Raw genomic sequence first — 15,398 nt, forward strand, 5'->3', positions numbered from 1 at the left:
AAGGGCAACTGGTGCCGATTCCTCATTCGACCCATCCCTGTGCCCCCAAACGAACTGAACTCACTCAGTGGGGCCGCAGTGGAGGACCACCGGAGGCTTACTTTTGGTACAAACTCTCTCACTTCACTCCTCCCTCTTATAAGGATCCTCCTCCCTCTTCCCCCCCCTTCCCATCCAACATCAACACACAGTACCTTGTCGACTTGAGAGAGGCATCTTCTTCTTCTCTTGGACAGCCTCTACTTTTCTTTCCCTTCTCACTTCTTCCAATTATTCTTTTTCCTTCTCTTGTTTCCATCACACTTGGATCCCAATCACTACACAATGGAAACATACCACGGATTCGTGCGGACGCCCGCCGACGCCATCAAGCTTTTCGAGGCCTGCCGACTCGGCCTTCTTCCTCGCGTCCAGCGCAGACTGTCGGAGAAGGAACGCCAATCTATCCGGTCGGGCTCGGTCTTTGTATGGGACGAGCGGGAAGCGGGCATGCGGAGGTGGACCGATGGAAAGTCATGGAGCGCCAGCAGAGTGTCGGGGAGCTTCCTGACATATCGCGAGATGGAGGGCAAGCGAGGCAGCGGCTTTGGAGGCGGCAGACGCGGCGCCGGCAAGACTCCCGACTCGGGTCGCGGTAGCGACGAAGACCAGGAAGACGGCGAGCCTGAGGGCTACAGATACAAGGCCGACGGCCTCATGAAGCAGTCCTTCAGCATCACCACCTCGACCGGCCAGCACCTCCACCTCATCTCATACTACTCGAGGCCGCACCCGGGGTCGCCGGAGCTCCAACAACCCAGCACCGACCCCCAGCTCAGACACATCACGCCGATGAAGGGCATGTATCCGGAGTCGAGTCTGCACGAGAGCAACCCCACGCCCGCCCTGACGAGAGGACCGATGCTGCAGCAGACTCCCTACATAGCACAACAGCAGCAGCAACAGCAACAGCAACAACATCACCAACAACCCATGCCGCCGCAGGCTTACCCTCCTCAGTACGCCCAGCAGCAGGGCTACTCGTGGCCTCCCTCGCCCGTTGCTACTCCGCCTTACAGCCACTACACCACCTCTCCCTACCCGCCTCAGCAGCACCAGCAACCTCCTCAACACCAGCTGCCGCCTCCTCAGCCTCCTTCCCACCCGTCCGCTCAACCTCCTCACTACGCCCACCCTCCGCCGCCACCGCCTCCTCATGCTCATGCCCATGCTCATGCCCATGCTCATGCTCCCCACCACCTCTCCCCCTATGACCGGGCACCTTTGCCGCCGCCGACGGCGACACCCTACGCACCCCAGCGCCAGTCTCCCCGCCTCGCCCACGTCCAGCAGCCGCAGCACCACTCGCCTCGTCTCGCGTCGATCCAACAGCCGCGTGCCTCGGAGTCTCCCCGCATCTCCCACCTGCAGGCCCAGGCCGCGCAGGCTGCCCAGGCCGTCATGGACCCGAGATTGGGCCCTCGCAACAACAGCAACACGCTGCCCGGCATCAACGCCGTCTCGAGCGCTCCCTCGACCAGCCACCCGCTCACGCACACCCCGCCCAACCGCACCCTGTCCGTCTCGCCGCCGAGGAGCTCTCACTCGGAGACGAACGGCGTCGTGCCTCTGCCGAATAAGGCCAGCCTCTCGGCGTTGCTGCTGCACCCGACCCCCTCCAGCTCGGAGGCCAGCAGCGCGAACCCCAACGGCATCAACAGCGCAAACAGCTCGCCGCGGACCGGCGGCGCCCTCAGCGGGCTACCGCCGCCCATCGACCGTCCGGCCAATATGAGCCACGACGTCAAGGCGCTCCAGGCCCTAGACCGCAAGTTCTGCATCTAACGTCCGAGGAGGGGGGGGGGGGGGGGGGGGGGGTGTCAGACGGAAGACGAAATCATTGCATTGCCACACTGGCCAAGGGAATTCGTCTCGTCTACCATCTATCTCTGTTCTCTTTTTAAACCCTTTTATTATTTTTTTACAGCATCGCCACGGCGTTCGGGGATCACTACATCAGACCTGCTACTTTGGGCGGGTCCTCCAACATTTTGGGGAACTGGAATTCGGATCACACCAGATCACACGGTATTGGGCTCATGGGACTTGAATTTTTTGCATCATGGTACAAAAAGGGGTGGTGAGGGGGTCACCGCCGAGTTACAACAATCGTTACACGCTTTTCTGTCTTATTTCTGTTTTTTGTTCGTCTCTACTACAACTACTACTACTACAAGTACATAGCATTACAAGAACCGATGCCCTGGCTACCGCTCGTTCGGTTATAGGCGAAGCGAAATAGAGTGGCACTTATTCCTACCAATAATTCACTTTCCTCCCCTTTTGTGTGCATGAGTAAACAAACGCGCCTGAGGATGGGTTTGAGTGAAGGTTAACGTTGCAGAGCTGTTTCGAACGGGTGGCTCCCATTGAATGGGGGATTGGGAAGGGCTACACAAGACAAGGACAGGACAGGACAGGGCGAGGGAAGGGTTTACGAGAGGAGGCTAAACGGTAGACATACGTCCTGGGGGGCCTTGCTTCTTCCTGAGGCGGACTAACCGCGGAGCAAACTAATTCCCTGGGAGACGAACAGAGATAGCAAGTTCGCAAGGTTTGCGGCAGAGACAAGACAAAAGCATGGTTTACAAGTGAGTAACTGAACTAGGCATGCAAGGGCCAGAAGAGGGTTTTTTTTTTTTTTCCTCTTTTGATTTTACAACTGGTTTTAGTTTTTCTCTACAGCGGACTTTTTCTCGGTCTTTGAGAACTCTATATACGCGAATACTTTTTGACTATAGGTTTAAGTCACATTAAGCCTCAACCGTATCAGGCTGGCGTATTTACTGGGTAGAACGGGGAGAAAGGGGGGGGAGGGAGGGGTGGACTGATTTCGGACGGTGCCTGGGTTCGGACACCTTGGGCGTGATTGGGCTTCTTCGGTGGCCGAGGGGAAGCGGACAGGGGGGGGGGGGGGGTAGATGCTTAATCACCAGGCGAGTTAGTGATCCGAATTTTGGGCAGTGGAACATACCGAAGGGGGCGAGGCTGCACTGAGCTTCCGATATCAAGTGCCGGTATTCTGTAGAACGCGTGGATGAAACGGGGGGCCCTCCGTTGGGGAAGGATGTGTGACGGACGGGCTGGGACACACTGGCGGGGGGGGATGGATGGATGGATGGATGGGCGGACAGGGTCTGGGGGGGGGGGGGTCGGGTATGTTGCCTGTTCCTGGTCGGGATATGGGTATGTGCTCTCTTTTTTTGTTTTTCCTCCTTTTTTCTTCTCCTTTTTTTCTTATCTTTCTTTGGCCTGGAGTCTATGGACCGACCCGGGCGAGAGTTTCTTTTCAGTAACGTGTTGCGTGCGCATGAGCGGCGGCCGACGAGTAATGATGATGGCCGCCCGTCTCGAAGGTGTAATGTTGAATAGCAAGGCGGAGGGCGGGCGGAATTTGGTCGGAGGAACGTGGAGATGGCCTCAGAGGGGATAAACGCCGAGGAGATGATCATGATAGAGAGAGAGAGAGGGCGTTAACCTTGTGGGCGGAGGAAACGTAGCTTAACTCGTAACGTACGGACGAGTGCTCGTCCTGTATGTCTGTCGGCTTTCGTCTTCTTCACACACTCGGCTTTTGGGGGTCACTCTGGCCGATCGATCGACAATGACAGGTTTCGGAGTGGTGGACGTCAACGTTTAAGCGTAAGAGTTCCGAAAGAATGAGCCATGCATTTAAAAAGTGTGTGTGTGTGTGTTCATGGGTCGTGTGGAATTGGTGATCTCGGCTTGGACATGGACACTAATAGAGTATGTAGCCGAACCCAGATGCGATTCGTAAGTCCGTCCCGCTAACTTTTCTGAAGGAGAGCGGTCGAATGGGGGAGGGGGACAGGTCGACGCCATTGCGTGACAGGCCATGGTACGGTATTGTATGGCTTGGAGAGGGATACTGTGATCATGGTCTGGTCTTTTCTGGTCTGATGGATGGACAGACTGGGCCGCCGCGGGCGTGTGTTCACTGCACAAAAGTGCGGTTTCTCTTTGGCAGCCCATCTATCTTCTTGGTTGTTGGCCCATTCTCGCCCCCTCGTGTCAGTCAACGGGGGTTGCGTGCGTTTTGCGTCGAAGAACCCCTTCCAGGACGGTAAGACTGACATCCAAGTGGAGGCTTTTGCGCGTTCGGCCTCCTTTCCACTTACTTACCTCTCATCTTCTTCACGGATATGTTGTGCCGTGTTGACGTGACATGGCCACGCACGCACCAAACAATCCCTTATTAGCCGTGTAGTCTGTACAGGCGTCTGAACCCCAAATCGATTCTCGCTACGGCCCCTCCCCCCCCATCCCTTCTGAACGCTGATAGGTTCGTTCATTGACTCGGTTGGTTAGACATTAACACAAATCGCTGCTTCGGTGCGGAGATCCGTGGGAGATAAACTCGAGATGGGACTCGAAAGCTTAGCATCGCCCCGCCGGCATGCCAGACCAGCTAACGTTAGAAGGGAAGGCGGGAAGATGGGGGAGAGGAACGTGATGACTGATCAATTAATTATGGTCTACGCGGTGCCGTTTTGCTGATCATCTCATTTGGGGTCGCGTCGAGAGAACTGGCTTTAGGGTGCCGGTTTCCACGCAGGTGGCGGCCTGGCATACGAATCCAAGTCCGAGCTGGATACGACGGCTATGACCTCCCCCCTTCCCCCTTCTAGAGCGTTGGAAGAGCCGAAACAGACAACAGTCATGTCTGTACACGCTTGGGCTGGTCCGTCGAACGTCTGTCCGTCGGATGGATCAGATGTCACGGCGAGGCGTGCCGTAGCCTCCCCCAAACGGATGACGTCGCCTGAGGGGGGTGGGTGCTTATGGGTATAACGGATGACTGGACCAGAAAGGATAGCCGATGGGGGTCCAGTGCGAGCCGCGCACCGTTTTCATCTCGGGAACCAGAAGCCGGACGCAGGAAGCGGACACACTCGGAGGCCGAAGTCTGGCGACGTGCAAGTAAAGACGGCCGAGTCGAGCGGCGCGAGGTCATCATATCTGGCAAGGGGGAGGACGAAGCAGGGTGCGTTGGCCAACATGAACTCTACTCCAGTTGCTATACAGTAAAGTAAGTTTTGCCTGTGGGTCATGCATTGCGCAAGCTTGGCCTGGCTAGCCCTGCCCTGGTCAGATTAGACTGGTGATATTTGTACGATGTATGTCTGGAAAGCGAACAGAGTAGGTTTGTGAGAAGACAGATGTAATAATGCTGAGTTGAGTGTGGCTGCACAGTCTTCTAGCTAACCTACAGGAAACTCTTTTGTCTGCAACCATAGCAGCGGCGGTGTTAGTATCAGTCGGTCCAACCTTTGTCCATCTCTCTCCTACAACTCACAACTCTCTCCCCTGTCTGGGCGTTCGTTTGGTGAGTTGTGGGCGTGACACGCAACGGCGCTCTCGCCAAATCCTTCTCCTGGGCCGCCCTCCCCTCCCTCCCCGTGTCCCTCAACCCGACGACCTTGTCCTTCCCTCGCAATCGCCCCCGTCCTTGCAACCCTTGTCATAAACATGTAGTAGCAAGCGGGCATTTTCTTGCCTACTTCACTTCACAGCAAAGCCACACACTGATTGCACGGTCGCTCTCTTGGCGAATACGGGACTACCTAAAACGCCAACGAGGCAGGCTTTGACGAACCGCCGGTGGTTAAACTTGCCTGGAGCGCTGACAGCGAGTCTTGGCAGACCGGTACGCGCTGGATCGGAAGAGTTGAACGGGCTTGGCGATGATGGCCGGCGACTCGCGAAGAGCTGCTCGCCATGTGTGACGGGGAGTTAAGGAGACCCTTTTTACAAAAGATTAAAAAAAACATGTCTGAACCTTTTTGGTTAGGATTATGCTATTCTCACCGTGATCCCTTCTCTCCCACCCCCCCCCTTCTTCTTTTCTTCTTCCCATCGGTGGGTTTTGACGACCAAGGAAAGCTTCATCACCTACGATGCCGATGGGATAAATCTTGTGCGATGACCATCACTAAAACTACCACATACGTCAGGACGGGGTTGGACGCCAAGGTAAGGTTTACGGTTTCGTCCGTTTGACGACCGAGTCTGACCAGTCGATGCTTTCCGCTCGTCGTCGCCGTGAAAAGTCTACCAGTGACAATTTTGGGCCCCGTAATGATTGCCGTTTGGGGGAGGAATCCGATCGACGACTCCTTACAGAGTACGGAACTTCCCTCGTTCCATATGTCGTCGGGATCGGCCCCCCGTTCCCTAATCGGGGCTCTCCTTTCACCATCACCATTCACTACTTGACCCCTTGGCTCTTCGGCGAGTTGGACAAGATATTGGCCGTCAAGATATGGAAGATATGGAAGCACAGGCGCGGGCGTCGCATCCCAAGCGGATTCGTTATAGGACGGGACATGCAATCTAGACGGAGCCGTCTGAGCTGTGTCGATGTGGAGGCACAAACCGACTGACCATCGCGCCATCAAGACAAGCGGCCGTTCGCGACTCCGGGCTCCGCTAAAGAAGCGCGAACGACAACGAGATCTTGTCGGTATCGGTTTTTTTTTATTCCGAGGTGACTCGACGAGGGGACAAGGGGAGAAAACAGGGCAAGCCTTGCTGAGGTGGGGTGGTTCTGACTGACCGTGTGAAGGGAGGAGTTGATGGGGTAGGATAGCATTGGAGGTTGTTTCGAGTCCCTGTCTAGACGAGGCCGAGAGGGCATATTCTTACATCCAACTGCAACCCTTTGCGATGTTCGCGCCTACGATGCTTGGCATGGCTACTGGCGAGCTTATGCCCAGAGGCCAAGGATCCGGTCACAGGTCGAAATAAAGCGGACTGCGATGTATTACGAGGCGCGGCACTGCCTCAGTCCCCATCCTTGGGGGTCAAGCTGGTTAATCAAGCCCACGTGGGCGGGAGGAAGTGCCCCTTGCGGCAGGAGATTAAACGATTCTAATCTACACTATGAATCTCACTCCTCGGTCTGGGAGGTCTCTCTCATCTCCCCTCGGTTCGTGGCCTGGTCGAATCAAGTCCCTTGGCTGCTTGACTTGGCTGGACTAATAAAATAGAACGCAAAAAGGGGGATGAGATGCTGGGAAGCAGGGCCACTTTTCCGGCTTTTCCGGCCCTTTTTACCATGCTTCTTCAAGTGGGAACACGTCTCATCAACCCCTCGAGCCCAATCAAGTAAGCGGCTCCGCGGTCTTGCAACAGAAACAGTAAGGGAAACGGCCCGAGACAATATCCGGTCTACGAAAGGTCGATTACACAAGATCGAGGAGACGAAGAGGCGAGGGAGGGGGGGCTTTCGGAGCGGCGGGACGAATACGGGACCGGCGCCGGGCTCGTACGGGCGGGTGGGGGCGGGGAGGGCCAGAGATGGCTCGGTCATGACTCCAGAACCGGCGCCGGACTCGTCCCCCCATCTTCGCCTTGCTGCGCATTTGCGTACGCGCGTCGAGCCCGGTCAGGCAGGGACTGCCATCGGTTCCGGTCCTCGAGGACAACAACCAAAGACGTACCGTACTGTACCGTAGGAGGCCTCCCGTCAACCTATGGTTTGGGACGAGTCGAGAAACTCAGCGTTCATATAAAGTAAAACAATGAAAACCGCGGTTTAATCAACCCTGCTTGCCTTCTCGGGATTCTCCCCCGTTCACACCTCCGAGATATATGTACGTGTCAGTAGTTTTTGCTTTGGTGGCCCCGAGATGTCCGACGATGGACAGGTTTGTTCTATGTCCACGCCCCCCCACTACTGGACCACGGGCGCACATCACCGAGAGAGAGAGAGACAGGGAGAGTCGGGCTTTGGTGTGGTTCGTGCTTCGACTGGCTGTGCTGGGATGGCATCCCAGGTTTTTTTTTTCTTTTTCTGAAGAGAGCACATCTTTAATTCTGTCTCATAATTCTCCCGAGTACCGCACAGGTTGTCCAAGCGGCATGAACTCGCGAGGTCCATCCCTACCACGCGGGGGACGGGGATCTCGAGGAAAGCTAATTATAGAGGGCATGTCTAGGCGAGACACTTCGTGTATGGGTCTCCTGGCGGGAAGATGTAAGTAAGAATTAAGCCGTAGCCGCTTGCTGGGCCGTCAAGTAACTTAAGATCCTTGGGGTTTTACAATTTTCCTCCTGTTAGGCTTTCGAAGGGGCCGAGAAAGGCAAACAATTTGCATTATCAGAGAGTCCTGTACTTGTACAAGAGCGCAGGGATGACCTCTTGCATCATTCGGAGGCGAGGATACGTTTACCAAGATGGGATGGATCGCGGGGACCATTCCTGAGACGACCGTTGGTCGGCACAGACTCCTCGTCCAGAGACATGCTTTCCTGAGGAGGGATTGTCGGCGCGAGCGTGCCGAAGATGGAGGTGTCGAGACTTTTTGAGGCTAATCTTGATGACTGGCCGTCCAAAGCTTGTGAGCGGGTTGAAATTACAGTTGCGTGAACCAACACCTTATTCTCTGCATACATCGAGAAACCGTATTCAGAGAGTTTTTTTCGTCCAAATCCTCGCCAAAAGAAAGAACGGCACCGGTCTCGCTGCGATAGCGAGCGAAAAAGCATCGGAGTAAGCTTTCTCTTAGCCTAAAATCTTACCCAAGAACAGACATGAAAAGAAGAGGGAATTAGGCTTCCCACACTTTGGACTCTAAGTCCGCCCCTCAAGGTTAAGCTCTACCTTTCCTCTGGCAGGGCTCGTCATCAATCAATTCGTCGCTTTACGAGCGGCTGCTTGCGCTCAAGGTTAAGAATTAAGGTGTTTTGGAATACGATGTAGGTACGAGAGCGGGGAGGAGGGACGTGTGTACGATGTACTCAGCACACCCTTCGGCAAGAATGGAGGACGCTCGATCCGGAAATGCCGTATAAACGCTTTCTGGTCAGTGGCCTTTTTGTGTTTTTTCCTCTTCTTCTCGGCTTTGACGCCCGACTCATCGAAGCTTTGTTTGGGGGCCTCCCGGCATCATCACGGGGCCTCCGAGCGAGCCAAGCACCGGCGGTCCGACCTTCGAGATGGACATGCCCACTCCCCATTGGCCTCGTTATCGCTTCGAACACGAACGGACGACGGCGTTTCTGCTCTTGATCCTGTACGTGGGCGGCTCTTGGCGAGGTCGCAACCGCGTCTGATTGTATCCAAAAAAAAAAAAAAAAAAAAAAAGGTATCTGTGTCCCGGTTGCAAGGCGTACCGCAGCAGGGGAGTGCCCAGCTGTGAGTATGCTTGAATTGATGAAACCGTACATTTACGATGTAGCTGTACAAGCTGCTGAGAGAGGCGAAGGTTAGAACTCTGTCGGATAACTCCCCATCTACTGCAGTTCTTCTGACCTCCGTCGTGCTCTAGTCTGGAACTCTTCGAAAGGTCCCCTACACCCTGCTGCCGGGGTCTCTGATGGGGGATTGGCTGTGCAAGTGTTTGACCGAGATGAGGCGCTCGAATCCCGATTTTCGCCTCGGAAGGGATAATTATCTCGCCATGCATCAGCAAGCTCTAAACCTGGCACACCCTGGAGTTGACTTCACAAAGCGCGTGTAAAACCGAGAAGGAAAAAAAAAAAAGAAAACAAAAAGAAAGAAAAAAACTGGCAAACAGGGGCAACATGTTAACGTTGTGGCAAATTCGGTAGCAAAACCCCGATCTTGAAGTCAAAGCCATCTTCTCGCCCATTGAACCAATTTTGGGCCTCGATCTGGGAATCTTAAGCCTTGTCGGGAAATATTACGCTTTGCTGGAAAGGCTACTGCGCGAAGAAGCAAGGCGCCAGCACCTAGGCGGCCGGAAACTCACACACGCCCTTCACAACACAAAAAGGACAGATCCACAGGTCTGCTGCACAACTGCGCAGCTTGGCCCATGTCGTCCCAGTCATCCGGCTCTGTTGCCAAGCGACGTGATCCGGAGATTCTCGAGGGCGCCCCAGAAGTGGCCAGAGTCAACCTAGGGAGGGCTCCGTCATCCCGGAAGGACGGCATCTCGAAGGGTACTCAAAAGTCAGGCGTTCTCAATGAGGGAGACCGACATCCAGGTCCAGCCTCTGAGATAATTATAAGCATAGATTCCTGTGACACAAGAAGGGGCAGGAGTTGGCGAGCTGTCGCACGCAGATCAAACGGATGCCTGGCCTTGGCGGGCTCTTGAGACGACACGGTATGTTTAGCCCGGCGGACGCGCCGTGTAGTGTGGTGAAGATCGCTCCCTCTGTAATAGGAAGATGCTGGCGAAATGGTGTTGACGTACCAACCCAATCTCTCGAGGCCGCATGATACAAAATTCCATACCGAAGGGCATGAAAGAAGTCTACAAGAGTCAGCGTACGGCACCGCCCCCTACCAAGTTTGACTCGCCGAGTAATTACTATGAAAGTAAAGTTCATATCACCGAGACTAACTTTGGACCGCGAAGCTACGGCACCACCCTTTGCCTCCCCGATTTCGTTCTCTCTTTCGGGACAGGCTATCGGGAAAGGGCTCCGGGGGCATGCTCTTCACTGGGCGTCCATCCGATGGCCATCCGGGATCATGCTAGAGTACGGTGACAACGACGGCACAAGCGATGCTCTCTCTCTCTCTCCCATGCGCTGGCACTGAAGCCGGTGGGATAGCCAGGTTGGTTCAGTGGTCAACGGTGATCTACCAGCTTAGGTGTGAGTACTGAAGTCCCCCCCCCTGGAGTTGGAATGCCGTCAACATTCGCTTCATGTGGGCATGTAGCCGCAACAATCGGTATGGCCATGGTTGAAACTAGTGAAGCGGCGAGGAAGTTAGTGCTTGTATGCCGATAGATTCTGGCCGGTATTGCACACATGATCTTCCTGACTTCACCAACTGTTGTTCCTCCACAAGGGGAGTTGAAAAGCACGGCGGTCATTCATCAAGAGAAAGTTGCATCTCGAGAGCGCTTTCTAGCCGAAGCCCAAGGCCCTCCCTTGTGCTCCTGACCGAGTACTGATGCTTGTTAAGACACATGTCGTGGCGACACTGCGGCCGATCGTGAAGCCGAACGCCCTATCAATCCATCGATTGAAGCGGCAGCAAACTGACGCCCAAAGGTCCATATGTTGTTGTGAATGCGGACAGACATTGAGTGCCAACTTCTATGGCCTGAGCATTCAAAATGAGAACCAGAGTTCTCGTTTCAGAACTTCAGCCGCTCAAGGAGATGGGCGAGGACCAAGTTGCTCCAACTTGGACTTCTCTACCCAGACCAGATCATGCCTTCTGGTCATGCCTTCTGGTCATGCCTTCTGGTCACTCATGAGGCGGTCTGGTTTGCTTGTACTGTCTTGACTACGTAGTGAGTGATGCACACTCTGTTCCGTCATCTGTGGCCATCGCCATCACGGCTTCTGAGTGACGACGTTTCTCTCGAGTAGGCAGAAGTATAGGGCTGCGCAGGAGACAGGCAACACTTCAGGAAGGGCAAATTGTGAGCGATATCGTCAGAGGAAGGTGATTATCATACGCCAGAAAACAGAAGAAAAAAAAAATGCGTGCGTCTACCTCACGCTGCTGCGCAAATGCGGTGTCTTGCGTCCCCTCGCTCCCATCCAGAAAACTGTTGAAAGGGCACGCCGTCGCCGTCCCGCAGTCTCCAGGCTGTGGTACCCGCCGCCAAAGCAATATCGGAGTTGCCTTGTATGAGTCCATGAGGATTTCTGTATTGAGTCTCTCCCAAGACCGGCTCGAACAGTGGCAGACGCCCCTGAGTCTAGTCACAGTGGACATTCCATTGCCCGCCAACGACCGGACTGATACCGCTCGCCGGCGCGAGCACCGTGGCCGACGAGATGCCATTTGTGGTGTTCCAGACGGTACCTAGCGACGGAGCCCTCAGCTGCAGACAACGCGCGCGCGGATCAGCATGAACTTGCTGGATTTCCACTCGAACAGCATCGTCCTCCTCGATGCCCTAGAGCACCCTCAGTATGGAAGCGGTCCTCTCGAGCTGCAAATCACCGCCGCCGGGACCATCCGCTTCCATCCCATCCATTCCGTCCATCAGGAAATCGACGGCCTCGTCCTGTTCGCCCGGCTGCTGGTGAACGGGGAAGCTCGCGTCGTCGTCGTTGGCGCCGCGGTCCCACCTCCCGACGGGGGCAGAGGTGCAGGGCCTGGGGACGCTGTGAAGGCAGAGAAGTTGACGCATTGACAGCGGAAGGCGACGTGGTTCGCGCACCGAAACCTGATGTAGTGGCCCAGGAGCTCGCGGGCCTTGTTCACGCAGGCGAGGGTTCTGCACTTGCACTTCTTGGTTCCGGTTGGGCGCAACATGTGCGCCAGGTGGAGGAGGACGAGGAGGTTGAAGTGTGTGGTTTGGAGTAGGATGAGGGAGACGTCTTCGAGCACCGAGCCGGCCTTTGAGGCGGCGGCTCTGGTCTTCTGCCTCGTTGGTGGGATCAGCCACCAGTCGGCGGCATGCTCTGCGCCGCTTGCTGTTGCACCTGGTCGATGTCCTTTGTGGCTTCGTGGACACGGTCCTCGGCGGGCGTTGTCGTGGTTGGCCGCGGTATGTCCCATTGCCTGGCTGTGAACTCGTTCGAGATCATCACAGGGAGATTCTCAGGGAACGAGATGGGCGGCTTGCTAGAGTCGAGCTTGCGAGAGTCATGGCGGGTAGGCCGAGCATGAGGGTTAGGTGTCTACCCTGACAAAGGACTTCACCGGGGTGGGTGAGCACTTTTGTTAGACACGAACATTGTAGAGTCGTAGGTAGTGGTGATCTTTCTCGCACCAGAGTACTGTCGAGTACTTATATGCTTGGGCAGGAGATAATACTGGGGGAAACCAACCGAGACATAAGTCGAATTGGTTCCGCTCGCGGCGGTGCATCCCGCTCAGTTGGAGTTGTCATGGTACTCAGTCCTGGTTTCATACTTCTCGACTCTGGCGTCAATCGGCTCGGCACTGACACCAGACGCTCATCAGAGTCTTTTGGTCTTGAATTTCCAGGGGCTTATACTTCGTGTCTCTTTCTGCAACCAAACGCGGCGGGTACTCATACATTCAGCGCTGAGCACGCTTCGTGATCGTAAGTTGGACTGGCGAGCCTCTCGACTTACATGACCCCCCGCTGGGCAAACCGGTCTATCGTCTTATATAGCTGCATTCGCTAAGATGAACGTACAAACGTGACGCGTTCTCTAAAAGGGTATCTCATTAGCAAGACGTGCTACCTCCCGTTCTCCACGTCCTTCATCCATCACAATGTCCTTCCGACATTTTCTTCTTGGAGCATCCTTCCCCATCTCGAAACCTGCAAACCCGCAAGCCTTCCCCTCAAATCGTGTACCGGTAGCGCGGGCTCTCGTCCCCCAGTTCGGCCAGCTCGTCGTCCGAGAGGTCGGCGTACTTGCTCTGGACGCGGCCGGCCTCGCGCTGCTTGTTCTCCCGCGAGTACCAGAACCACAGGAAGCCGTACAGGCACGTGGCCATGCCGACCATGCTCAGAGTCACCGCGTGGCCCCGGATGTACCTGGGCTTGTCGACGGCTTGGCTGTGTTCTGTTGTCAGTCTTCGTCATCTGGAAAGGGATATCAAGAGACCCCAAAGGATGGATGGACTCACTAGATGAAAGACGACATGACGCCGGAGCAGTTGCCGATGGTCAGCTGCATGCCGCTGGCCGTCGTCCGCTTGCCGTATCTCGGGGAGTTGTTGGGCAGCTGCGTCAAAACACGTCGTCAGTTCGTCAACGAGCCATACAAGGGAGGCGTCCAGTCGGTACTCACCCATGCCAACGGCAGCCCGACAACGACGTACAGCCCCGCGGCCACGAGGAAGCAGCCGAAGTAATGCACCCCGTTGGACGACGGCGAGATGAGCACGCCGTAGCCGATGACGCTGATGCTGCCGAAGATGACGCAGAATAGGCCGCGCCGCTGCATGCGGTCCGAGAGGAAGGCCATGCACATGTACACCACGGCGCCGAGGAAGTAACACGGCACCGTCAGCAGCTGCACCTGCGCGACCGTCCACGTGCCGAGGCCGTTGATGATGGTCGGGAGGAACGTTGAGAAGCCTGCCGGCGTCGTCAGCAACCCAATGGCCATGGCACTCACCCTCAAGGGAACTCGGGAGAGACTCGGAGACTAACCGTAAAGCATCGTGTCAGCGCCAAACTGCGCGATGCTAAATACCCAGACCTTCCAGTCCATGAAGGCCTTGAACATGTCGTCGCGGCTGAACTCCTGCGCGCTGCTCGTGTTGCCGTACTCGCGCGCCCTCCGCCTCGCCATGACGGCCTTCTCGTCGTCCGTTAGGAAGTAGGCCGTCGCCGCGTCGTTGGGCAGCGCAAAGTAGGTGATGACGCCGAGCACAACGGTCGGCAGCCCTTCTGTTTCGCGACATCGTTAGCCACCAGAATCGAGCTCAGGGGAGTCAAATTGGGAATTCGACCTATCACCATAATCCATCTCCATCCGCTGAGGCCCTCGACGCCGTCCATGTGGCCGATGGCGTAGGCCAGCAGGCCGCCGAGGCCGCCGGCGATGGCGGCGCTGACAAAGAGGTAGCCGACGCGCAGGGCGAGCTCGTGCTTGCTGTAGAAGAAGGTCAGGTAGACGTTGAGGCCCGGGAAGAGGCCGGCCTCGACGGCGCCGAGGAGGAGGCGGCAGGCGAGTAGCGCGCCGTACGAGTGGACGAGGCCGGTGAGGGTGGCGATGACGCCCCACGAGACGGTGATGAAGGCGATCCAGCGGCGCGGCGTGAAGAGCTTGAGCACGAGGTTGGACGGCACCTCGAAGATGATGTAGGTGACGAAGAGGATCGACACGGCCACCTGGAACTGGTTGCCGTGCATGTCGAGGTCGCGCTCGAGGTTGTAGAGGCGCGCGTTGCCAATGTTGACGCTGGGGCGTGTGTGTTAGATGAAGAAGGGACTGGCTTTTTTGTCCGAGATGCACAGGGAGAGAGAGAGAGAGAGAGAGAGAGAGAGAGAGAGAGAGACTCACCGGTCAAGGAAACTAAACAGGTAGAGGAGCATCACGAGCGGGATGATGTGCATGTCCAGCTTCCGGACAATCTTTTTCTCGGCGGCGGCGTCGACGAGGACCGGGTCCCGGGCGTCGATGTCCGAAGAGCCGGCACCGGGATAGAGGCCGGTGTCGGCTTCATCGAGCCTGTCCTTCTGGGGGGCGTCCATTGCGCCGGGGCTGGCCGTTGATGCGGTGGGTAGCCTGTTGTGAGGTCTGTGACGTCCCTGGGTGAAGCCTGAGTGGAGATGGTGTGGCGTGTAATGAGAATGAGCAGTATTTATGAGATCTCTGTGTCACGAAGTAGCACAGGCGTCTTCTGAGAGTAGGTGACGCACGTGAGCGCACAGGAGAGCGCAGGCAAGGATAACTTTGTTGATGCAAACTTGGGAGTTGCTGCAACAAACTGACATCGGCCGGCAGTTGAAAAAGGCACCCTT

General features: G+C 56.1%; 3 protein-coding genes across 3 annotated transcripts; 1 reads left to right on the plus strand and 2 right to left on the minus strand.

The window, feature by feature from the left end:
• Positions 1–324: 324 nt before the first annotated feature.
• Positions 325–1,824, plus strand: CH63R_12203 (Gti1/Pac2 family protein; the record flags this gene model as incomplete). Its single annotated transcript, XM_018307177.1, has 1 exon — positions 325–1,824. One exon carries the CDS (start codon positions 325–327, stop codon positions 1,822–1,824), a length of 1,500 nt encoding a protein of 499 aa, XP_018154018.1.
• Positions 1,825–11,897: 10,073 nt separating this feature from the next.
• Positions 11,898–12,505, minus strand: CH63R_12204 (C6 zinc finger domain-containing protein; the record flags this gene model as incomplete). Its single annotated transcript, XM_018307178.1, has 2 exons — positions 11,898–12,099; positions 12,165–12,505. 2 exons carry the CDS (start codon positions 12,503–12,505, stop codon positions 11,898–11,900), a joined length of 543 nt encoding a protein of 180 aa, XP_018154019.1.
• Positions 12,506–13,264: 759 nt separating this feature from the next.
• Positions 13,265–15,128, minus strand: CH63R_12205 (Major facilitator superfamily transporter; the record flags this gene model as incomplete). The annotated part of the gene is made up of 6 exons (XM_018307179.1): positions 13,265–13,481; positions 13,553–13,650; positions 13,717–14,006; positions 14,082–14,321; positions 14,384–14,835; positions 14,938–15,128. The coding sequence occupies 6 exons, from the start codon at positions 15,126–15,128 to the stop codon at positions 13,265–13,267; spliced, it is 1,488 nt and encodes a 495-aa protein (XP_018154020.1).
• Between the last annotated feature and the right edge of the window lie 270 nt (positions 15,129–15,398).

The sequence above is a fragment of the Colletotrichum higginsianum genome, chromosome 8 (genome assembly GCF_001672515.1).
Source record: "Colletotrichum higginsianum IMI 349063 chromosome 8, whole genome shotgun sequence".
Lineage (NCBI taxonomy): Eukaryota > Fungi > Ascomycota > Sordariomycetes > Glomerellales > Glomerellaceae > Colletotrichum > Colletotrichum higginsianum.